The sequence below is a fragment of the Rosa chinensis genome, chromosome 3 (assembly GCF_002994745.2).
Source record: "Rosa chinensis cultivar Old Blush chromosome 3, RchiOBHm-V2, whole genome shotgun sequence".
NCBI classification, from domain to species: Eukaryota; Viridiplantae; Streptophyta; class Magnoliopsida; order Rosales; family Rosaceae; genus Rosa; species Rosa chinensis.
In genome coordinates, this window is record NC_037090.1 from 12,472,396 (window position 1) to 12,496,358 (window position 23,963).

Here is a 23,963-nt window from a genome sequence, read left to right on the forward strand (position 1 = left end):
ATGTCGGTGCAGGTGTCCTGGCGTTGGGATACCACTGCATGGGTGTGTGAGTTACTAACAACTAACCCGATCAAAAAAAAAAAGTTGCACGTGGGTACAACTTGGTGATGGGCCAAAACTGTTAAAGTAAATTTTTTCGGCTGTTAGAAACATAGAAACATCTAAACTTTTAATTAAGTTGCGAGGAATTATTGTGTGGTCTAAGAGTACCACATGGCAGTGTCATGTGGTGGTGCAAGCCAATACTAATATGTGGTGGTGCAAGCCAATAATATCATTCAACAAATAAAAAATAATTACAAGTTATATGAGCCAATAACATCAACCTAAATCACCACGTGTACTATAATTCATTACTGGGTGCCCACGCGTTGCTGCGGGTGTTGAAACAAAATTTGCAAGTTTGGATGGCTAGAGATTTATGTTTTCAACTAACATTATCATCAATATGAATGTTTTGATAATGTGCAAATATACAATACAACTGTGGTTGACACAACTTGTCAAAAATATACTGTTCTACTTATAGGCTAACCTAGCGGGAGGTTCTTCAAAATGGTGCTTCCTCCAGTTACATTTATACCAAAAGTGACAGCAGTTGTTGAAGAGTTGTTAGCCTAGCCAAAAAGGTGGTAAGTAGTTGTGGAGGTTGTTCAAAAAGGTGTTTCCTCCGTCTGTATTTACATGAAAAGCGACATGACACTTCAATCAATTTTTTCTTTGTTCAGAGTGTCTGGTGTTGAGGCTGCTGATTCAGTGCTTGTCTGTGTATCACTGTGAAAGTAAGAAGTTATAAAAGGTGTGAAAGAATTTATGAGTGGAAAAATGGAGTTGAAATGTATGTAGTTACCAGCGGGGTTTTTTCTCTTGATTGGTAGCAAACAATTGTTTCTTGCTTCTATCAACCGATTTTTTTTTCATACAGTGGATGAGCTGGTGTGCTGGTACCTGGTTGATGATCTGTGTTTGGAAAGATTTGTCTCAGTGATTTGAATTTGGAAAACATGGATCTGCCCGTGTTTGTAATATCTCTGGTGGCAATGTTTCTTGTGGTGCATAGGGGCACTTGTTCAAGAGTTCTTTGCAAGTTATTCCGAATAACTGTTCAGCTTGTTTTCCTCTAAGTTTTATTGTGGCTTCACTGTTTGGATCTTCAATGGTGACATGAAGCCTGTAACTGTAAAAATAAAAACAGTCATTGTGACATTCAAAATTTGTGAAGAAGTTTATATTTAGAACTTAAAAGAGTTAGTAGACAGAGGATAAAGTGAAATTTGAGGTAATTAATGTGAAAGTAAAGACGGAGTCATGTTTATAGCAATGTGTTTTATTGAATAATATATGAAAAACATTGTGAAGCAAACAAAGTATAGATCATACTTTCATGTCTAGTGAACACCTATACTATTAAACTGGAAGATTAGGGAAGCAAACTCGATACACAAACAAAAAGGTGATCCAAAGATATAACATCACTTTATCAAAAAAGAAGAAGAAAGAAATAACATCACAACTGTCCCATAGTTTTAAATTAAGTGATCATACGAAAGCAAACATACTATTATTTGGTAAACCCTTGTAACTGGTAACATTTGTATTTCTAGTGAAGCGACAATAGGACATCTCACAACTCATTCAAAGGTGACAAAGAAATAAGGTGGATCAAGAGGACTTTCGATCCCTTAAAACCAAAATAAAGTTGAGACAGTTATCAGTTTTTAATGTACATAAACTCCGAGTCACAGCTACCGATGGCATCCTCTCACTTGAGAAAGAAAATCTGAAAAAAATAACCAAGCATTCCCCTGGGTGCCCATAAAAGTCGGGTCAAATAAAAACACTTAGAACACAATGTCTTTGAGACCCAACTATCACGTTTGAAAATGACCAAGACACAAACAATGGAACAAAACTTTGACTGACAAAGAGTTAAAAAGACAAAACCTTTAGCAAAGAGTTTGCACAAAAGGTAACAGTAAAAAGGCAATATAATCTTTCAGTAGAGTAGTTGTCAATTCATAGTCACTGTACAGATTTTAAACAAACACAACCAATGTTCATTATTTTGGCTACAAATGCATATTCAAATCTAAATACTATAAACAACAATGAAAAATTGCAGAGGAAAGAAAGAAAATAATGAACAGACCATATCACTGGCAGACCACTTCATGTGTTTGCTTCCCTCGCAAATGACTTCATCTTTTTGGTTGTCATTCATCTCCTGCTCAAAACAATTGCCTACGTATCCGGAAGAAGAAATAATCAACACAAATTATCAAAAGGAAAACAGACATATAAGAACAGATGGAACATTACTTTTTTTTATTTATGTCCTATTCATTACCTATTTCATCTCTTTTCCCAGTTTCCTTCTTGCTGTACCCAAATTTTCCTGCAAAACAGTAAAAGGATTAGACATCTCAGATGAACCAATCTTCCAACAATCAAATCATATTGATTATCTTATCAAACTTTCTTCACATGTCTTTAAAATTCATTTGCAGATAGTGAACAAACTCATTCAATAATAATTAGCATCACTCTTTAAATTTTATTAGCAACATCATTTGAACATTCGTACCTGAATTCAAAATACTTGTAAACTTTGATAGCTTGCTGTTCCCGATATCTGGAAAACAAAAGAAGACCACTCATTACAACTACTAATACTTTCTTTATCTAAACAGGAAAAACAGGTTGAAAAAGTCAGAGTTTCTACTCTCACATTATCCGCTTGTACTTTTTACAGCTTCACATGCTTTTGGTATTCTAGTTTTCAGTTGGAAGAAATGTGTCCATATTGCACAAAAGAGGCTCTAGTTAGAAATGCTATATGCTATTCTCCATAAATAGTTCATTGCAGCACTAACTTTGCTATTTGTTATCAACACAAACAAAGAATACAACACAAATTACACTGCTTAAATACCATTGTTCTCTTCATTGTCTTTGATTTCATTTTCATTATTAACTTCTCTATCCCTGTGCCTAATCACCTGCCTCAAGTATTATGAACCAATATGACCTTGATTCAAATAACATAGCTCATCGAACGATAGCCTATCTACATTAATCAGCAAGGACTGACAAACTCTAGAATTCATTTAAACTGAAAATACAGAAGCAAATCAGCACAGAAAGTTAACATGTTGGCAGAAAGTTACATGGTTTTCCATGATAATTAAGCAAAGCTGTAAAATACATGCTGCCCCAAATATTTAGATATGAATTAACAGTGATTCTTTTGATCTTATCTTTATTAGGCTAAAAAGAAAAAACGGAATTTAGATGGGTAATAGCATCTAACATGTTGATGCAAATATAGATAATTTTCAAAGATAAAACTACCAAAACTAACTTCAATAGAAAGTTCATTTACCTAATTGTGTTTGGTTTCTGACGAATAAGCAGACAAATAAAAAACAATGGTAATTCCAGATCTTCCTTCTTGCTATACCCAAATTTTCCTGCAAAACAGTGAAAGGATTAGGCATCTCAGATTAACTCTCAACCTTTATTTACACATTCCATATCATACTTTGGTCAAGTAATCCATTGTACTATCAAAAATTGCTTAACATGTATTCTCTTCCATTTACCTTGATTTACAGATTCAAGCTTCTCCTTTTCTTCACACCTTGCAGACCGATTTCTTACAACAAATAAATCAATTGCAGCAACAATTATAGTAGCATGTGAAACCTGCATACAAAACCTTTGTTATTCTTGATACAAGTCATAAAAAATAATGGTATTTACTGCATCTTAAGGTTTTCTCTCTTAAGTTCAACCATTTTTCATCAAGAATAACATTAGACAGCCATGGTATTTGTACACAAATTGCATACTTCTGTTATACATCTTTTCTGCCAACTGTCTTCTACAACTAATCCATATACTCTATAGTCCATAATCTCTTTCAGATTGGTAAGAAATTAAGAAAAAGAAAATAAAATCCATATTTTTTAGGAGAAATTTCTATACACAGAGACTACCAAACTCTATATACCAACATTATTAAACGAACGCAGTTGCCAAACAATTCTTGACATAAATAGTGTGCAAATTGAGCTAAACATCAGTGCAAATTGCTCTAAAGTTCGGGAAAATGAAGGCAACCAAAAAATGAGTCTGGTTATATTTCTGTTTTATTCAAATACATTTCTAAACTTTTTTTTTTCATACACAGTCGAGAATTATCCTATAAGAAACTAAAATGTCATTTTATCTTCAATGTAAGAACAATTCATGGTATCACTACTGCTCATGAATTATAGTAAAAATAAAGGATGCAAAACAGAAACACTAAGACACCCAGAATTACAGTAAAACTAATGATGCAAAACAGAGACACTAAGAGACCCAGAATATTCACAAAAACCAAAGCAAACAAAATAAGCAATCTATGTCTCCATGCATGAACAATAACTCTGGAATTGGATGTTTCAGGCCACACCTCAAACACCAGAAACAGCAGCTCTCCTGCCTGTCTCAACACACCTCCACCTGAAGGTTAAGCCAATAACCCAGAAACCCCTGCATCACCAAAACCCCAAATCAAAATTCTTTCAACTCATCACGAAAACCCACTCACAATCACAATAGACAATATTGAGAGAGGAGAATTAAGGAACCTTGAATGTAGAAGCAATCCATGTCTCCATGCATGAACAATAACTCTGGAATTGGATGTTTCACGCCACACCTCAAACACGGAAAAACCCAAAACGGTGATGTATGATGATAGAAACACTGAGAAACCAACAAAATAGTAAACCAAACAAATTCGAACCCATCGTAGAATACCTGGGATGATCAGTTCACTCAATTTCTGTTCAAATCGACCATCAACTTCTTCCCGTCTCCCTCTTCTTCAGTCTCAAACTGTCTCTCTGTCCCTAGATAGATAGAACACAGTCTGGAGCTCTCTCTCTTTCTCTCGCGCTATTTCTCTCTCAAACTGAAGCTCTCTGTCTATCTACCTCTCGGTCGAGTGAGCTATCATAGACACGACAGCACTGAGCAGCAGCCCAGATGTCAAAGCAAGAGAAACACAAATTGTGTGACGCGAAGAACAAAGACACGAAAGCTTTGAAACGATACACAGGTCTTTTGACCCATAACCGGCTCGGCAGAACAGTGAACCCGCAAATAGTATATAGTAAATTTTCCGTTGCGTACAATAGCAGGCGTTGAATCGTCTGTATCACAGGGACCTTCTCCATGAAAACAGCATCTTTAACCCACTGTCCCACTCTAACAATGATGGTCCAAATTGTAATATTACCCAATAGGCCAATATACTCTTCTCGGATATCGGCTAGATGCCTTGACTATCCTTATGTTTTTTTGGCGGGTTTAGATCCATAAATACCCAAGAAGGAAGGTCCAGAAACTTCACAGACGCCTAGCCATCCATGTTTGTCAAGCTTTCTGCTCTCCTAGTACTACTAGTACTTCTGGCACCCGCAGAAGCCCAAGACCTCAATTTCATCTACAATGATGGTTTCTCTGGCCGTTCTGGTCTTAATCTCAGTCTAGACGGCGTAGCAGAGATCACACCAAAAGGTCACTTGAAGCTTACAAACGGCACCAGACAGAGTAGTGGTCATGCTTTCTACCCTAACCCAGTAACCTTCAAGAATTCAGAGAAAGACTCCGCTTTCTCCTTCTCCACCAACTTTGTCTTTGCCATCCGATCTCAGTACAGTACTTTCACCGGCCATGGAATGGCCTTTGTCATCGCTCCGATGAGAGGCCTCCCCGGAGGTCTGTCAAACCAGTACCTGAGCCTGTTCAACGTCTCCAACAATGGGAAGTTCACCAATCATGTTTTTGCTGTGGAGCTTGACACGATCGAGAACCCGGAATTCAGTGACATCAATGGTAACCATGTTGGGATAGACATCAATGGCTTGCGCTCTGTCAAAGCTGCTTCAGCTGGTTATTTTGATGGTCAGTACTTCAAGAACCTGACTCTTAACAGTGGTAAAGAAATGAGAGTCTGGGTTGAATATGATGGTACCAAGAAGCAAATTGAAGTGACTATGGCTCCAATTGCTGTTGCAACTAAACCCCCAACTCCACTTTTGTCTTTGAAATATGACCTTTCCCCAATTCTCAAAAAAACCATGTATGTTGGCTTTTCCTCTTCAACTGGTTCGTTCCTCACATCCCATATTGTAGTGGGTTGGAGCTTTAGGATGAATGGCCAAGCTCAAGACCTTATAGCTTCCAAACTTCCCAAGTTGCCTAGCATTGCAGGTAAAAAGAGGTCCATGCTTTTCACCTTTGGTGTGCCTCTGATTTCAGTGAGTTTGGTTTTGCTAGTGGTTTCTGGGGTGCTTTATGTCATAAGAAGGAAGAGGAAGTTTGCAGAAGTGCTTGAAGATTGGGAGCTAGATTATGGTCCTCAGAGGTTTAAGTACAAAGAATTGTATATAGCCACCAAAGGGTTTAGGGAAAAGGAGCTTTTGGGAACTGGAGGATTTGGTAAAGTTTATAGAGGTTTATTACCCTCCTCTAAAATAGAGATTGCAGTGAAGAGGGTATCACATGAATCAAGACAGGGGATGAAGGAATTTGTAGCAGAAATTGTTAGTATTGGCCGGCTTCGTCACCGGAATTTAGTACAACTGTTGGGATATTGCAGGTATGGTCTTCAAATTTTGATAATATATTCACCAAATTTCTCAAGTTCTCTGTTTTACTTCAGTACATTTTAGTAATTTTTTTTCATACAACTCTTTTGATATTTATATTTCTGATGTTAAACTCCAATGTTAAATAGCAATGATATATTGCTTACTTATTCTTCTCTAAAATCTTCAAGTCATGTTTTCACAACCTTATTTTCATGAAGTCTGGAGTTTTCACATCTCTCATGTAATCAAATTATGTATATTTTGATATGTTTGTCTCTCCATGTGCGAATTTTTGCCGTATATGATAAAGTGTTAATTTGCATTCCTCGACAGTTTCAACATCAAAAAGCGTTTGTATACAAATATTTCCTTTAACACGGATGTTTAATGCCTTGCTTGCAGGCGAAAAGGGGAGCTGCTTTTGGTCTATGACTACATGCCTAATGGAAGCTTGGACAAATACCTCTTTGATCAACCTGAGGTGACCCTTAATTGGAGCCAGAGGTTTAAAGTCATCAAAGGTGTGGCTTCAGGGCTGTTCTATCTTCATGAAGAGTGGGAACAGGTTGTGATTCATAGAGATGTGAAGGCCAGTAATGTATTGCTAGATGAGGAATTCAATGGAAGGCTAGGAGATTTCGGGCTTGCAAGATTATACGACCATGGAACGGACCCTCAAACTACTCATGTAGTTGGAACACTCGGGTACCTAGCCCCAGAGCACACATTAACAGGTCGGGCCACCAAGAGCACCGACGTGTTTGCTTTTGGGGCATTTTTGCTCGAAGTTGCTTGCGGAAAAAGGCCAACTAAGACACAGGGTCCAGAAGATGTGATTTTGGTTGATTGGGTGTTTTCTTGTTGGAATAGGAGTAACATCCTTGAGGCAAGAGATCAGAGTTTTGGTACGGATTTTGTAGCCGAGGAAGTGGAGTTGGTGTTGAAGCTTGGGCTTTTGTGCTCTCATTCGGAGCCAGCGGCAAGGCCAAGCATGCGACAAGTCGTTCAGTACTTGGCCGGTGATGTTGCTTTGTCGGAAATGTCACTTCTCGGGCTTTCTTCTAGTGACATAGCGATTGGACACCGTGTAGGTTTTGATGACTATGCTATGTCGTATCAGTCTTCTTTAGGCAATAAGTCCTCCCATTCATCATATGTTCCAGAGTCGGCACTACTTTCAGGTGGTCGTTGATTCCAAGCAATAAGTATATATATTCGTTCACAAACTTGGAATCAAAAGCCATACTATTTGCATAAGTATACACCTCTGGAAGTTTATTATTTCTTATAGCCTTTTATAAATAACGAGCAATGGTTGCCCGCGGCTTGCGCGGGAATTGGTTTAATAGATGATAATGTGATTGATGTTATAAGACTGTTATACAAATTTTTTTATAAAACTGATAATTTCATATCAAACTTGATATATATAGTCTAATGAAGCTATAAATTGAATACAATGTTCATTTGGTGTTGGTGTTGCTTGCTGAAGAGTAATGCTGGTCAATAGCTGGTCTCTTAATTTGATCGATGAATTCAGCCTAAAATTTTTTGTAATGAATTTTTATGCATTGCAAGATGAATACAGAAATACCGAAGTCTTTTGTAAAGCTCTTTGTGCCAGCTTGAACTGTATTGTAGGTAAGATTTGGAGATTGTGAAGAGAAAGAGTGAGTATGAAATTGTTGAGGTCAACTTTTAGGATTTGGAAGGCGAAAAGCTTGCGATCAAAGAAGAGATTAGGACATTCACGACAGGAGTGATATTAATGCCTGCCCGTGCCCGCACTCTGCTGCGGGTTGTTTTCAGTTTCTTTCATTCCACTAAATTATAAACAGTATAATGCAAAAAATGCTCGAAAGGCTAGCATTAAAACTTGTAGAGAACTCCAAAAATAAAATCTTTCAGCTCCCTTATAATGCTGACGCACCAAGTACTTGAACAAAACAACACAACAAACAAATAAATTATCGGCCTATAAGAGGAAATTGTGGTTGTCTGCTCTCTAACAATCGATTGTCTACAGTACAAGTCTATCTGAGTGAGAACTTTTGTAGTAGTTCATGTCTTCATTCTTCAAGCAAGAAGTAAAAACAGACAAACTTAAGAACATTGGATGTTGGGTAAAATGCATGAGAAGCCAAAATCCCCATTTTTCTTCCAGCATTATAAGTTTTCTCATCAATGATCATAAATGAATGATACAATTTCTCATGCCTTGACTTGTCACAGGGACTCACAGCAACCTTGACTTCATGGAATCACATCTTCGCCAGATGCTACATATCAAAAAGAATCAAAACCCTTCCCCGGTTTCTTTCAACCAAAACTATCACAAAATCTATAAGAATACAAATCACAATTAAATTCAATACAACCAAATCTTAATAACAAAATGAGAACTAAGTTGAAAATATTACCCCAGGAACATTTTCAGCTGCTTCAAAAAAGCTTTCCTTATCTGTAAAACCAAATAACAGTCGGTGAAAATACAATCCCAACAGTTCTGAGAACCAAACTAAATAGTACTTCCAGAGAAAAATTGACTCTGTTTAGAACATCTGGAAGGATTGCTTTGATCACCTTGTAAAACTGAACTCTTACACTCTCTCTCTTCAGACATCAAAGCCTCACACATCACAGCTACAAACAAAACATGGAGAAAATAAAATTAAAAAAATTTCAACTGCCAACAAAATCTAAACCAACCAATTACCTTACTCAAACACACTTGTGACTTTATACTGATGATTGTTGTCCATGGTTTTATTTTAAAAACAATAATATATAACCAAACAGTTGCGTATCTTATTTGCCACTAAAAAAAAAAAAAAACTCATTTTCATCAACCCTCAGGCCTCAGACAATCTGGAATAAGACAAAAAAAATCCTAAAAACAAACACAGCAAATTACTATAAGTCTGTTAAGGTGGAATACTCCTCCTGTACATATATGCAGCCCTTAGACTAAAGAAAAACTAATAGAAAAATAATCAAAAGCATAAGGCACATGAAGTCATGAACTTCAGAAGGCTATTCGTCCATCCCACTTGATTGGGACTCACTCATAGAATTCCTAGAGGAAAAGAGTGTAAAGCAAAGTAATCCTTCTATCTTAAACATAAACAAAGGCTTGTGTGTTGAAGTAGTAGAAACAAATGTAATTTATTTGATGACAATAAGATAAACAAATGTGCTTATTTCTACTCAAAGTCTCAAATATTCTAAAGCATGGAACAACAGTTTAGCTTTACACTAATGTATTTTACTATTGTTATGAGGAAAACATACTTTTTAGAAACTCCCTTTTTCTCTATCAAACCCTGTATACATGACTGTTTTCTGAAGATGAATAATAAATAGATTAGACAAATTTTAAAAAGACAAATCTCACGCAGTGACATATTCTGTAAGAAAAAGATGCAATCTCGCACATGAAACATATAAGTAGAAATAAATTGAAAATATAAATGTTCAGTGGCATTGCTTACTGCCACTGAATGTTTCTACCGCCCAAAATGAGTAAAATAAAAATTTTGAACAGTCCGGTCAGAAAATTGCTAAAAAGGAACAAAAATATGTATAAAGAGTGAGAGATAATCTCCTATCTTGACTGAAGTTTACAGCCTCCTATCTTAACTGAAGGCAGACATCATCCAGGGATGTTTATTATGTACCATATTAGTCCTGGGCATCATCCTCTTCCTTCTCATCTTCATCGACTTCTTCTTGATCCTCTTCGTCGTCTTTGTTTTTCTTATATTTCTTTGCCAGTTTCTGATTTGATTTTGCACTCCTCTTCGGAACCTTCTTAGTTCTCTTCAGCCAAGAACGAACTGCAGCCTCACCTGAGAAAAAAGATTGGCTAGATATTCAAACAATGCCCAACCAATGACCCGAAAATTATGTGTGATCATATATCAGAAAATTAAAAGAACTGCACCTGCATGATTAATCGACATTTGGAAGTTGTTCTTGCTTTTTGCAATCTGGAAGCTGTCAATGCTTGTGATGTGAAGCTTCTTAACACCTATTTGACAAAGAGACTATTGTTAGAAACAGAGTTGATCACAGGGTGACAAAGAGACTATTGTGCAAAGTTGGTAATTAAATCTGATTATAATAACCTCTTACTTGTATTAGTAATGTGCCTCTAAATCCCCAAACAAAGACTTCCTTTCTTCATGACAGTGAAGGGCCTAAAAATAAAGATATAAGTTACTTATGTCAAGTATTATAAAAGACATAGAATCACAGGCATAGTATAATAACAAAGGGTGTCTAGGTGGGGAAGTTCCCCGGGTTCTACAAATGTAGTAATATTAATTGAAAACTCAGATAATTGCTTAATCCTACAGTACTCAGCAAACAAAGATTGGTACATGTGCCCAGAAAATGGGGAAAAAAAAAGAACATAAAACAGCATATCCGAATTCTATCTCATTAAATACTGAATGTGTAAAGTTCAAAGGGTTTTGATGCTACCTTGTACTTAAGGGCCTCTTGCACTTGATGAATTTCACAGGCAAAATCCGAGAAACAGAGATGCAAGAAAGAACTATTATTGTCTCCACTTTTAACGGTTTTTAATTAGCTTTCTCAAATAAAAGAGCTTCCAAGTTACAATCGGACATGAATACACTGAAAAGCGGTTTCTTTTCATTTTACTAATCTCAATTTAACAGAAAACTGTCACTTGGCAAAACGCAAGATGGAAGAGCAAATAGGTATAAAGAATTGCCATCACTAATTCAACATCCATTCCAAGTACCTTAATAGTAGCAAACTCAGCTTTCACCACTTGTCTATCAAGCATCTGCATAAAAAAATTAAAAAAATAAAACAAATCATCAAGGGGGCTGCTCAACAACTTTGGATAAACAACATACATAAGAAACTACATTATGCCTCATGTGGTGCAGATATCATTAAACTCCAACTACAGTGGAAAAAAATCACTGTAAGGCAAGTTCTTTACGACTTATTAGTAATTCTGTACCTACATTTCAGTTCCAAATAATTTTTATTTTGCGACATAAGAGGATAATATCAATTCATAGCTCTAAAGGGACTAACCTTGGGATCCCCAGAAGGAACCTTCAAGTGGTAGTTACAACCCTTGGGTTGAAGCTCACCAGCAAACTGAACCTCATTGTTCCTATATCAATAAAACAAAATTAAAACCTCCACTGCACAAAACTAAACCAATCAAAGAAACTAACAAATTTGTAAGCATACAGTTTTACCTCTCATTGCACTGTGCACACTCGAAAGCTGAAAGCAAAATCTGTTCAGAAATGGTTATAAGAACAACAATAAGCAGAAGAAGACTGATAATCAAATAAAGAAATTAACTTTATGAAGTTTGGAATAACCCCCAAAAATTCTAACATAGCCTTATATAGATGGAATGAAATCAAGGAATTACCACGACTAAGGACGTTGCTTCCTGGTGTAGTAATATGTCTTTTGATTAATTACAACTCTCTGATCTGACTAAGGACATTGAACACCCAAAGTACACAACCATCAAAGAAAACCAAAAGTAAAACCAACAATTTTGCAAACACATGCAAATCAAACAACAGATGAATCGGTCAACACAATATATCAAAAAGATACTATCTGAATCATTGAAAAACTAATTGATAGTTATCAAAACACCAAACCATACAGATCATTCACAACTAATCTAAAGCCAAAACCATACAAATCAATTCACTAAATAACAAAAACTCATCCATAACTACAACACTCTAACAAGAAAACTACAATCCATAAAGGAAACCTTACTATTGTCCACTTAATTGAAAACAATAGAGAAGAAAACCACAAATCAGATTCTCAAAAATACCTTTGAACCGGTCTATTCTCGGCGAGATCTTCCCCTCTCTTCGATTCTTCTTTTCCTTCTTTTCTCTTCTTTTACTTTTTTTGATCTTGATCTGAGTGGCTGAATGGCTGAATTCCAAACCCGACAACAATCCCTATCCAAAACTGAGAAAACCAAGGGCAAAAACATTCAGTCAATTTCCAGATATAGTTACTAAAGGCATAAGCATTCAGACAATGTCTAAGCTATCAGTATGATTATTCAGCGAAGCATGAAATAAAAAACAAAATCCCTTATCCTTGATTTTAAACTGTAGAGGTCTGACACTTTAGTCGCTGTTTTGTTCTAAATCTGCACAGAACAGGTTGCCAGGTTGGTCAGCTACAACCTTTGGTACTTTATAATACAATTGGGTTAGAAATAACAATTTCAACCTATGATTCCAAAATCATTTCACAGTTTCAACCTATCACTCAAAAATCATTTCACACTTATCAACAAAAATTTAACAATCACAATCTGAAGCTAAAGCCCCATCATTACACACACAATTTGAACTAATCAATTAAAGAAAGATAAATACAACCAAATACGACACCTGTTCCACTTGTTTTCAGCCCAATCCAGAAGCTAGTATTGAAATCTGATTCCGTCTTAAGCTGGTTAATTGCTTATAGATTTCCAGTTTTAAGTAGCTAGAAATTTCCTGCTTCTTAAAATTATATATTTATCCCATCCAGTTCTGAACAAAAGAGAAGTATATAATCCCATTTCATATTTGTGCAAAACTCTACAATGTACAAACATTTAGACGTATACATGAAGCTCAAATCTTTTCCAAACACAGACAAATAAGAGGCAAAAGCTCTGGAGTACTACTATTTCCCAGATACAACTCTCCTAATGTCTGTAAAAATTTAACCTTCACCCTACCCTTTTCTATTAAAAAAAAAAAACTGTGCTAATATTCTTTCACCACTTCTTCTTACTATCTCTCTCTGTTGCTCATGCCTAACTCGTCAGAATTCACTCACAAAAAAAGATTTAAGCCAATATCACTTTCACAGTCAACAATTGGATGCAATTGACCCAGACATCTGACAGTGATATTCATAGAATTACATAAAATAAACAACAGATATAAATTGAAAGAGCCTCCTGCAGAAATAAGAAATCAACAGCCTTCTATAAGTTTCTTCTTCTTTTTCTTCCAAAAATAAAAAATAAAAACTCTACACATCATTGCACGCCAAAAGTAAATAATCCTGGAGCCAACCCGGTAATCAAGCGAAAAACACTTCACCTAACTTCTAATATTCCAACGTAAATGCAAAGTAATGAAATATTTACAACCCAAAAAAAAAAACAAAAAAACAAAAAAAAAATTACACTATTACCCAACAACAGTATAAATAACACAACCAAGCTTTAATAATTTCACAATTCATTCTGTTCTACAAACTTTTTAACTGATTCTATATGTAGTTGACTAATTCTTTTGATTTTAAGACCAATATTTGGCTTCAGTACATGTTCTTGTTAAAAAGGACCAAGTCCAAAGATTGAAACACATTCCTTAAGTTGCTACAATATTTTATGATACTACTTGCATTAAGTGGAGGTTTTTTTGGCCACATCATCTTACTGACTTAGTCGTCCTCAATTTTGTATCTGCAAAGTGGTAGTTCTCCAGTCTCTATATAAACAGTCCCTTAAGATGAACACCTACTGTCTCTAACCCATCTTCTATCTAATATACAATATTCATATGAGCAATGGCAAAGAGAGGAGATTTTACCAAACATATACCCAAATGAAACACACACCTCTTCCAAAACCCAGCAACCTCTTCGACCAAAATCTTCAATCTCTCCTCTTCTTTCTTGTACCCCAACAATCTACCATCAAAATCAAAAACCTTACATCAAATCGAAAGGAATAGACGCGACAACTTCACTTGCCAATTTTCAATTAAGCATAAACACAGGGAAGCGACTAACTTTAACTTTCAAAAAACTCAGAATCGAAACTCTGAAATTACAGAATCAAATTCAATCAACCAAGTAGACCCCCCATTCAGTAACCCTAAAAACTCAGAATCGAAACTATCAACCAAGAAAACCCCCAATTCAGTAACCCTAACCGTAAAAGCTAATCCTCCAATACATTAAACAAATCCCAAAAGCATCATCCCCCTCAAAAACATCTAACAAAAGAAGAAAAAATCCAACAACGAAAACCACAGAACAATTCAAACCACAAATCCAATACCTTGCAACTGTTCTTTTCTTTCTTCTCTCCCCTCTTTTCTCTCTGCTCGCTTCTCTCTTTTGTTGAAAGAAGAGCAAGGACAGAAACCCCGATCATTATACCCATCTGACACAGAGAAGAGCAAGGACAGAAACGACTTTTCCACCCCATTGATATTCTCCTCGAACAGTCAGGATAAAAAGGGCCTTTTCCGACTCTTAGGAACTCTTTGACGCTTTTTTTTTTTAGAATAATGGGAAACCAATTGAAAATCTCCGCCGCATCTTCTCAGCATTCATGTATCACCGCCGTCTTTCCTTCTCGCCGAATTTCACAGAAAAGTGGTACTCTTGCTGAAATCTGGACTATTTGGTACAGTGTCTATTTCCCTAATTTGTATGTCTTTCTGAAGTTGGAATGCTTGTAATTTGTTCTTGCAAAAGGGTTCATCACATGAAGCGGTTCCTAATTTGTACTGTAGCTTACTCATATCTGGCTAATAAACCCTATATAAACCCCATATCATGGCTAATGTATATTCAGCTAACTTTATACTCCCTTATGAGTTCATGAATCCTAGCTAACTAATTTTGATTTTCTTTGCTGCGTGCATCTGCATCAATGATATCATTATACTCCTTTTTCAGAATATCATTCTGTTCAAGCTCTCTCTTAAACCAATTTGTTGTGTTTGCTGCTTGCAACCTGCATTTGAAAATGTTCAATCTTGGTGTCAAGTTTAGTTTAATTATCTGTTACCTGGCTCCATTACTGTGGATGATGTGGCGGTTAATCACTACTAGAAAAAGAAAGTTTCTATTGGGACCTCCAAATCTGCTCACTTGACCTCACTCTATTATGAATTATTAAATAATATATATAACCTACTATAAAATGACAATTAAGGACAATAATTATATAAAAAAATAATATATTTATTTTATGTGGACTTTCCAATTCAATAATATTATATTGTATTTCTTATTATTTTCCTTATCTATTTTCATTTTCCAATTTCACTACATACTCATTAAAGCATTCATATATATTTAACAAGAACTAAAAATATGATTAAGATCATGTGACATAAAAATATATGTTATATATGTTGAACGCATATTGGTGAGGGAAAATAAAATAAATTCTCTTATGATTTATGACCAAAATCTAAGTCAATTCATTATATTAGTAAAAAAAAAAAAACTATCAGTTAAAAAAAAATTAAAAATATGTAAATAATTAATCATGTGGTACAAAAAATACAGCAAAAAAAAACATTAAAAAACAAATGATTTTTTTTTTTTTGAGAATAAAAACAAATGATTTCTTCAAATTTTTTTTTGCACAGCTAAAATAGAAAAATAAAATACAGAATAGTTCATGGCATTTTTTTATTGATTAGACATTAATTTTTGAAACTCAAATTTGATTAAGAAATGTATATTTAGTTAAGATTTATAGAGTGATTAAATCACTTAAATGACTAAATTTTTTATTTTAAAGATAATAATTTGTTTGCAAATTATATGAGTGAGGTTATTTGAGGAAGTTTAGTGAGTAAATTTAGTATTTGAAAAATTAATAAGAGGTGTAAAAAGCATAGAGGTCAAGTGAGTAAATTTGGAGGTTCCAATAGAAAAACTCCTGGAAAAATGGCCTATAAGGGGACACATAGAATAGGGACAAATGAAGGATGTGTGCCTTTAAGTGATCAATAGGCATAGAAGAAGAAGATATGTGTGCCTTTAGTTAGGAAAAGGGGACAGATGAAGTGTCCCCATTTGATAAAAATACCATATACACACTGCAAATATATATTTTTATCTCCACATTCTCTCTCTCCATTGAGAAGGGACGGATGAAGTGACCCTAGTTGATAAAAATAACACGTACGCACTAAAATACATATTTTATCTCCCATTCTCTCTCGCCCGTTTCTTTTTGTTTGTTTTCAATGTGTATTACGAGGTGTGTATTGTGACCCAAACCATCTCCACTTCTGTTCCCAGCGCCACATCTCTCTTTGACAAATCTCGATCAAAGCCATCTCTCAAAAATGAACCCTGATCAAAACCATCTCTACCTCTAGATAGGTTATTCGATTTGTAGCTTATGAGTTAGGGGTGGGAAACTTGAAGTTCTAGGTTGGTTGGGAAAACTGAAGGGAATCTAGCCTGGGTGTAAGGGTTGTTCAATCTGGGTTCTTTGGTTGTGTTGTTCCATTAGTTTCTTCATCGGATTTTTCTTTTGTGTTCTTTAGTCCGATTCTTCGATTCGATTCCTCAATTGGGTTCTTCGACGGTGGTTGTTGGTTTCATCGTACCATTGAAGCCAACTATTGTCAAGAAGACTAGCACTGCTCTCCTTATGATGAAGTATTGTAGTCAAATTCATTTTCAAATTCAAATTTCAAATGGGGCGCTCTTACTTCTTAAGCTTATATTAAGAACTAGGAAGTAAACCAAACGAAGCTCATATTATGGAAAAGAATGTGCCTTTCTCATTCTTCTTTGCATTTCAGAATCTGGATCTTGATCTGATTTTGGTTCTTTGTTTGTTTTCAATAGCTTATTGTTTGTTTGGTTGAATACTAATCACGGTGGGTTTAGTTGAATTTTTTTTTTTTTTGAAGAAGGTCCTGTGCGACTGCCCTTAAGCCTTGATTAATGAAACAATAGAATACATGGGAGGGGGGGACATAATTCCTTAACCCCAACTTACAATTAGCGTAAAAAGAATTTCCCGCAATATCTCTACAAAAACCATGTATCCTAACATGCACCAAATAGCAATGGTTGTATCTCTGGCAACTACATTTGCTTTATCGTGACAGACTGGAAAGATCACTCTCCCGAAAAGGATCAATGTACAAATAAAATCAGCTGTCCCACTATATTGCCAATCGGAACTAAGACCGACGACACTCTGTTTCATTCTGTCACTAAGAGATTGCGTGCAGTCAACAACGACATGCCACCTCACTAGGCCAAACAAGGCATACCTAACGTGCAAGCCGGGACAAAGGCCACCTAAATCTACCGCAGAATGGCAGAAATTTATTTTAAAAATAAAACTACAAGGATTGAAATAATCAATAATACCTATAATATCTAATATTAGCTCACAAGCCCATCAAGAAAAGCCCATCAACAGAGGAAAGACCCATGACTCATGCCAACCTCCACTTTCAATGATTATTCGTCGGAATTGTGGCATCGCATCTGCAGAACCACCATACCATCCGACCGCCGTTGAAGCCAGTGGCCGGACAACGCCACCTTTGACCCACGTCACCGCCGAACCACATAGACGACCAAGCCGGGTTGTCAAAGCACAGTAATATTGCAATGTACCCGACAAGCAAGGTCGTCCAAACCAAACTGCCATTACTGACGGAATGCAGCTGGATCCGGATCGGCCCATCGATTGCACATCTCGTACCCTCCCAGGCTTCCACATCGTCGACCAAAAGTGATTACCCGTTCTGGGTCCACCGACCTTCCTTCGATCTCAGCGTTTGCAGATACTGAGACCTCCCCCAACAAACGTTCTCCTCTCGGGCCATACACATCTCCTGACCTTTGCCGGCGGACTGAGACATTCTACCTACCTGTCCGACGACAGCGCCTTGAAGACATGTCGCCGGACGAAACATCGGAACACAGACAGTTCGACTGTACGAGAAAATGAAACTGTTCTCTCTCGGTTTTCCGAAAAAGGGTTTAGTTAATTTATTAGGCCTTTGTTTGGCTTGGCAATGAAAATGGACCAATACAAGTTAGCGAAGATTGAAACTTTTTTTTGTTTTTGGTCTGATCAAGATTCAAAGCTTCAAATTTTGATTGGTTAGGCATGGGCATTGTGCCCAATTAAGCTTATTTTTTTTACCCTGTTTCATTTTGATTGTAATTGAACCTTGCTCTGTAAAGCTTCAAATTTTGATGGGGAGGCATGTACATTTTTAGCAATTAAGCCTATTTTGACTAAGTTTTTAACCCTATTTCAGTCTGATGTTATATCAACTTATGACCACAGATTTTACTAATTTTGGTAGTAGTATGTGTTTTTGAAACTATTTCTGGATCAAAGTAATAAATTATAAGAATGAAAGAGTCTCTTTGTTTCTGTTTACAAATTATGGTTGTTGATTGTTGTACAGAGCAATCTAGAGTCAGAATTCTTCACAGAATATGGAAAGGCAAGCAGGTACAAAGTTCAGAATGTCATTGGGAAAGGAAGTTATGGTGTTGTGGGTTCTGTGGTTGACACCCACATTGGAGAAAAAGTTGCGATCAAGAAGATTAATGGTGTCTTTAAGCATGTCTCAGATGCTTCAAGGATCCTGAGGGAAATTAAGATTCTTCATCTGCTTCATCATCCTGATATTGTTGAAATAAAGCCCATTATGCTCCCTTCTTCACGACAAAAATTCAGAGATATCTATGTTGTGTTCGAGTTGATGGAATCGTACCTTCACCACTTTATCAAGGAAAATGATGGTCTTACCCTTAAGCGTTAGTCACTATGCCAAAATGTGCTTCAGACGACACACTTCAAACGACATAAGTTTTGTTTTATGTCGTTTGAAAAAGTCTGAGTTTTTCAGACGACATAATTTTTTTTTTTTGTCTGAATATAGACTAAAACCATACTCGTTCAATTTGAAAAAATGGTGAGCATTCAAACGACACATTTGTGTAGTTGTAAAAGATGATGATTTCCTATCTCAAAAATCGTTTCATTTTAAAAATATGGTTAGATACAGACAACACTTATATGTTGTTGTAAAATATGGGGATATTTCAAATCTAACCCTAAGAGAATATTTGGAATTCCGTCCAAAAAGTTCTAGTCCTTTCCCTCTCAAAATGCCGAGACCCTAGCTGACTAGTCAATGGGGGTGATACTCAGACAACACAATTGTGTTGTGTGAAGAAGGTGAGTTTCACTTTTTTTTCCCAAGTCTTTTTTGGCATTACATTTACTCCTTCCCATCTCGGTTCACTCTTTCAGCCACACAAAATCCCCATTTTCTCTCTCCACCTCTCTTTTGCTTCCCCGAAACCCAAAATCCTTAGAATCTCTCTCAATTAAATTCTCTTTGAAAATCATGTTCAGATCCAGTCCCCGGAACCGGAAGGCTTCTCTTCCAAAGACAATGGTTTCAATTTGGGCGTTTAGTGTTCTTCTACCTTTGGGGTTTGTCTGATTTCTCACATTTTTCTCATGATTTTTCTTCTTGCAGATTGATATTGGTTCCTCCTGCAGACAATGAAATAGATAAACCCCAAATCATTATGTCCCAACAGGGGAGATACGAACCCCTATCTCCTTCTCCGGGCATATGCGGTTCCACGCCAGTTCTCGTAAGCCAAACCACAGCAAAAACCTGCTCTAATCTATCACTCCTGACGGCTAGTTCACTCTCTCCGGTTCCAATGACGGTGAGCTTCGTCTCCTAAAGATGGAAGCTTTCACCGAACCTTGGGTTTCTTCTTCAATCCAAGAAAAACCCAAATGGTTTCACCTAATCTTGACTACAACCCGTCAAATTTGTTGTTCTCCACAAAGCTTACTGCCCTCCATGTCTCAACAAGCTTCTCTTTACCACCAAGAATCCATTCCCGTTTGCTTTCGACTCCTTGTTCATTCTATGCACTTCTCTAGCTCTGGCTTTGTCCCTGTTCGTCGCCCATGTTGACTCGGCCTCTGCTTTAGGCTAGGTAACCCGCTCGGACGCATATGTATCTCTCTCTGGCTTAATTAGTTTGGGTCTGAATTCCACTTTATATTCTGGTTCATTAGTTGATAGATCTGGTTTGTTGTCCTTTGATTTCTGAATATAAATTTGGTTTGTTTTCAATTCAGTTTGCCTAGGGTTCATATGATTGCATTTGGGTTTCAAGATTGGGCTTTTTATTTAGGCATTGCCCTCTATCTCGACCTCTCAAGCTTTATAAAGCTTCAATATTTTGAGTTGTATGTTACACTGCTATAACATCTGTTTTGAATTTTTCTTTTCTTTTTTGCTTGGTTGTAGGTTGAATTGTTCTAGTGATGCTGATTGAAATTACTCGTGAATACATATTTGAGGTATTGTAACAATATTTCGAGATTCCCCCATTTAATTCCATTTATTAGGCTAGATTTATGTTGCATTTTGAATTCTATCGTTTGTTCATAATGTTAATACTTATTAGTTTATTGGTTGCATTTGAATTGCAGATGAGTTTAGATTATGCAGTTTTGATATGGGCTTGGATTATGCTAAGGGAATCAATGGATATGGGATTGAGCAAAATGAAGCTGAAAGGGTATTGCATTTGGCACCAATAGGAAACTCTTGGGTTCTTCAGCTAAGGAAGTCAAAAGGTATTGCATTTGGCACCAATAGGCTTTGTTGATTCACTTGTTTTACGAACCAATTTTGCAAGCTAATAGGAAACTCATCAGAGCCAAGTATGGAGTTTTTGAAAACCTATAGTGGTAGAGATTGTTCTTTAGTCTGGTATATAATAATTTACTTTACATATAACTAGTTATATAAGATAAAACTATTACTCAGAAATAGTTGATGCCATGACTGATACAATTTTTGGTTTGCTGACCATTTATTTCTAGAAATAATCGAGTGAATCCAGTCTTAAATAAGTTTATACACAACTATAAATGACCACAAGATAATTGTTATTTTGATAATACTATATATGAAAGAAAAATAACAATTATCTAAGGCTTTAAACATCATCGTGCACCATCCATTCACTCTGCATGCTATGCCATTGCTAAACCATCAACTATGGTGCAAAAGATGAACAACAAAAATAAGCTAAGGGGGCATCATAATGCTGTCTATTGTGGTGTGGTTCACTTTGATAATCAGCTTACTTTCTAGGCACCCATGATGAGATATTATTAAGTTATAAATAGGAAAATTTTCAGTTTACTACCCTGTTCTTTACACTCAACATCATGTCAGTCCCTCCCCTTTCAATTTGATTAGTAACACCCCTGCACTTTCAATTTCAATCAACCGTGTCCAATTTTTACTGTTCCGTCCAAATCAAACGTTAAGCGATGACCTGGCAACGACCAACTGATTCAGTGGGCCCATTTAAAGGGCTAAATTTGACATTTCACACAATTTTCCAAAAATAAAAAATAAAAAATTGGATCGAATGACCCTAAAAATCTGCTCAGAGCTCCATTCCCCCATCTCCACCCACCTCCTCTCCCTCGACCCTCAGATCAGCACCTTGACCTCGCCGGACCTCTCCAAGGTCTTTCTCCACTCTCCTCTCTCTCTCTCTCTCAGTTTAGACATGTCTTCTTCACAAATCAAAACTCTTCTCCCGAATTACACACTGATTTTGACTTCATCTCCGGCTTCAAGAGGCTATTCGTCGATCAATGATGTTCGGGTCGACCCGAGTTTCTTTTTGGACAATGGGGTCGATGATGATATACACCATCGATCAGTTCTTTAACTTGTCTTTCTTGGAGACTGATGAAGCTTCGGCGCCCGCTCCGATTGCTGGAGTTTCGGGTCAGCCACACCGGCCATTCGGGCCCGTTGCAGATCCGCTTAGGTCTGAAGGTTGTTCTATCATGGATACGTTTCTTGATGCCCAAATGATTGGGTTTAACTAGAATTTGACGCTGATGGTTTTCATTGCCGTCAAAGACTACTCAAGGAACAGCTCTGATTACTAGGTGATTTTCAGGGGCACGTGGTCCAGAAGCTGCTGCCGACTTTTGAAGAAGGTTTATTATCAATACAATCAAGATAGGTGACATCCCTGTGCTCAATGATGTTCCAGTGCCCGATGAGGACCTGTACCAAAGCTTCTTTCTGGTTGTTGATGGCCTCAATTGCTTGCTAACGTCACAGCAGCAAATGGTGAGGCAAGAACAAGACCCAGTTGATCAAGAAGATAGTAGCGCTAATTTCACTGATGGGTTTGAGTAAATTAAGTTTCTTTATCTCTATCTTGCTCTCTTTCTTAGTTCAATTTTGAGATTTTTGGTTCTGGATTTTGGCACGTTTGTTCCATAATTTTGTTGTTTGTTTTTCTTATCTTCTTATGAATGCAAGATTTTGTTTTGGTTTGTGTTTGGGGAGTGAGTGAATGCAATATTTTGTTTTGGTTTGTGTTTGGTGAGTGAAAGCAACAGTCTTGAGTAGAATTTGGTTTGGGGTTTGGTTGAAGTTCACAAGCGATTGGTTTTTGAAAAAGAAGCTGAAAATCAGGTTGTTTTTGGTGTTCTTGAGTTGTTACAGATTCTTCTTAGTTTTGGTCCCAGTAATCTTCTGATTTCAGTTAACAGTGTTTGCCGACCAATCTGATATTAGAAGAGTTATTATTTGTGGGTATGCATCAGTTTTACTGTTTCTGCTCGGAATTTAGCATCCCATCAGTTTCTGATGCAAAGTGATTGGGCAAGCTGCAATCTTCCATCTTCGATGAGTCGTCGTCGTCTTCCAAAATTTAGGGTCATTCGATCCATTTTTTTTTTTTAAGGAAAGTTGTGTGAAATGTCAAATTTAGCCCTTTAAATGGGCCCACTGAATCAGTTGGTCATTGCCAGGTCATCGCTTAACGTTTGATTTGGATGGAACAATAAAAATTGGACACGGTTGATTGAAATTGAAAGTGCAGGGATGTTACTGATCAAATTGAAAGGGGAGGGACTGACATGATGTTAAGTGCAAAGTACAGGATAGTAAACTGAAAATTTTCCTTATAAATATCAGTTTAAATGGTAGTTAACATTATCTGGGATAAAAGTATTTCGCCAATTAACTAACTATTTCTGGTTGCCTTACAACATGCTCCCTCTTGGTACTTGGTTTATTTTCCCTTGGATCTTCTAGTATCTTTATGTGTTTTGCAAAACATATACATATTGCACTGTATATGTGATCTTGATCGGTCTGGGAGATATGTTATCACTGGATCAATCGGATGATCGTCTTGTCAAGATTTGGTCAATGGGAACTGCACTTATCATGGACACAAAGTGAGTTATGTAATATGGGTGACATGCTCTCTCCATCCCCATCCCCATCCCCGCCTGCCTCTCTCTCTCTCTCTCTGGCGTTGAATTATTTGTTTCCTTTATTAATTTACTTACCTTTCTGGTTATATGAATCAAAGTGTGACATTACTGACTTAGCTGTGAGTTCAAACAATACTTTGGTCACATCTGCTTCATCTGAATTGGACTTGCAG

At 36.5% G+C, this 23,963-nt stretch overlaps 1 protein-coding gene and 2 long non-coding RNA genes across 10 annotated transcripts; 1 reads left to right on the forward strand and 2 right to left on the reverse strand.

The window, feature by feature from the left end:
• Positions 1-272: 272 nt before the first annotated feature.
• Positions 273-5,280, reverse strand: LOC112193202. Its single transcript, XR_002933802.2, has 10 exons — positions 4,810-5,280; positions 4,638-4,708; positions 4,460-4,539; positions 3,603-3,705; positions 3,383-3,470; positions 2,585-2,632; positions 2,348-2,395; positions 2,150-2,241; positions 851-1,177; positions 273-774 (listed from the first exon to the last, which is right to left on the reverse strand). It is a non-coding gene; the product is annotated as an uncharacterized LOC112193202 (long non-coding RNA).
• Positions 5,281-5,378: 98 nt separating this feature from the next.
• On the forward strand, positions 5,379-7,990 carry LOC112191566 (L-type lectin-domain containing receptor kinase IV.1). The gene is made up of 2 exons (XM_024330928.2): positions 5,379-6,655; positions 7,050-7,990. The coding sequence occupies exons 1-2, from the start codon at positions 5,421-5,423 to the stop codon at positions 7,837-7,839; spliced, it is 2,025 nt and encodes a 674-aa protein (XP_024186696.1). The 5' UTR covers positions 5,379-5,420; the 3' UTR covers positions 7,840-7,990.
• Positions 7,991-8,538: 548 nt separating this feature from the next.
• On the reverse strand, positions 8,539-15,136 carry LOC112191822. 8 transcript variants are annotated; one of them, XR_002933152.2, is made up of 13 exons: positions 14,752-15,135; positions 14,307-14,378; positions 12,502-12,831; positions 12,076-12,143; positions 11,894-11,934; positions 11,724-11,805; positions 11,419-11,463; positions 10,782-10,846; positions 10,591-10,677; positions 10,325-10,495; positions 9,231-9,290; positions 9,068-9,108; positions 8,539-8,988 (listed from the first exon to the last, which is right to left on the reverse strand). It is a non-coding gene; the product is annotated as an uncharacterized LOC112191822 (long non-coding RNA). The 8 variants fall into 8 exon arrangements; XR_005807867.1 differs by having other exon boundaries at positions 8,539-8,926; positions 14,752-15,134; XR_005807866.1 differs by having other exon boundaries at positions 8,539-9,108; positions 12,076-12,139; positions 14,752-15,136.
• Positions 15,137-23,963: the final 8,827 nt, after the last annotated feature.

Excerpts from the sequence above, each read along its gene's own strand:
- LOC112191566 (XM_024330928.2), top strand. The coding sequence starts at position 5,421 with ATGTTTGTCAAGCTTTCTGCTCTCCTAGTACTACTAGTACTTCTGGCA. Across the intron at positions 6,656-7,049 it reads CAACTGTTGGGATATTGCAG|GCGAAAAGGGGAGCTGCTTT; the intron begins GTATGGTCTTCA and ends CCTTGCTTGCAG.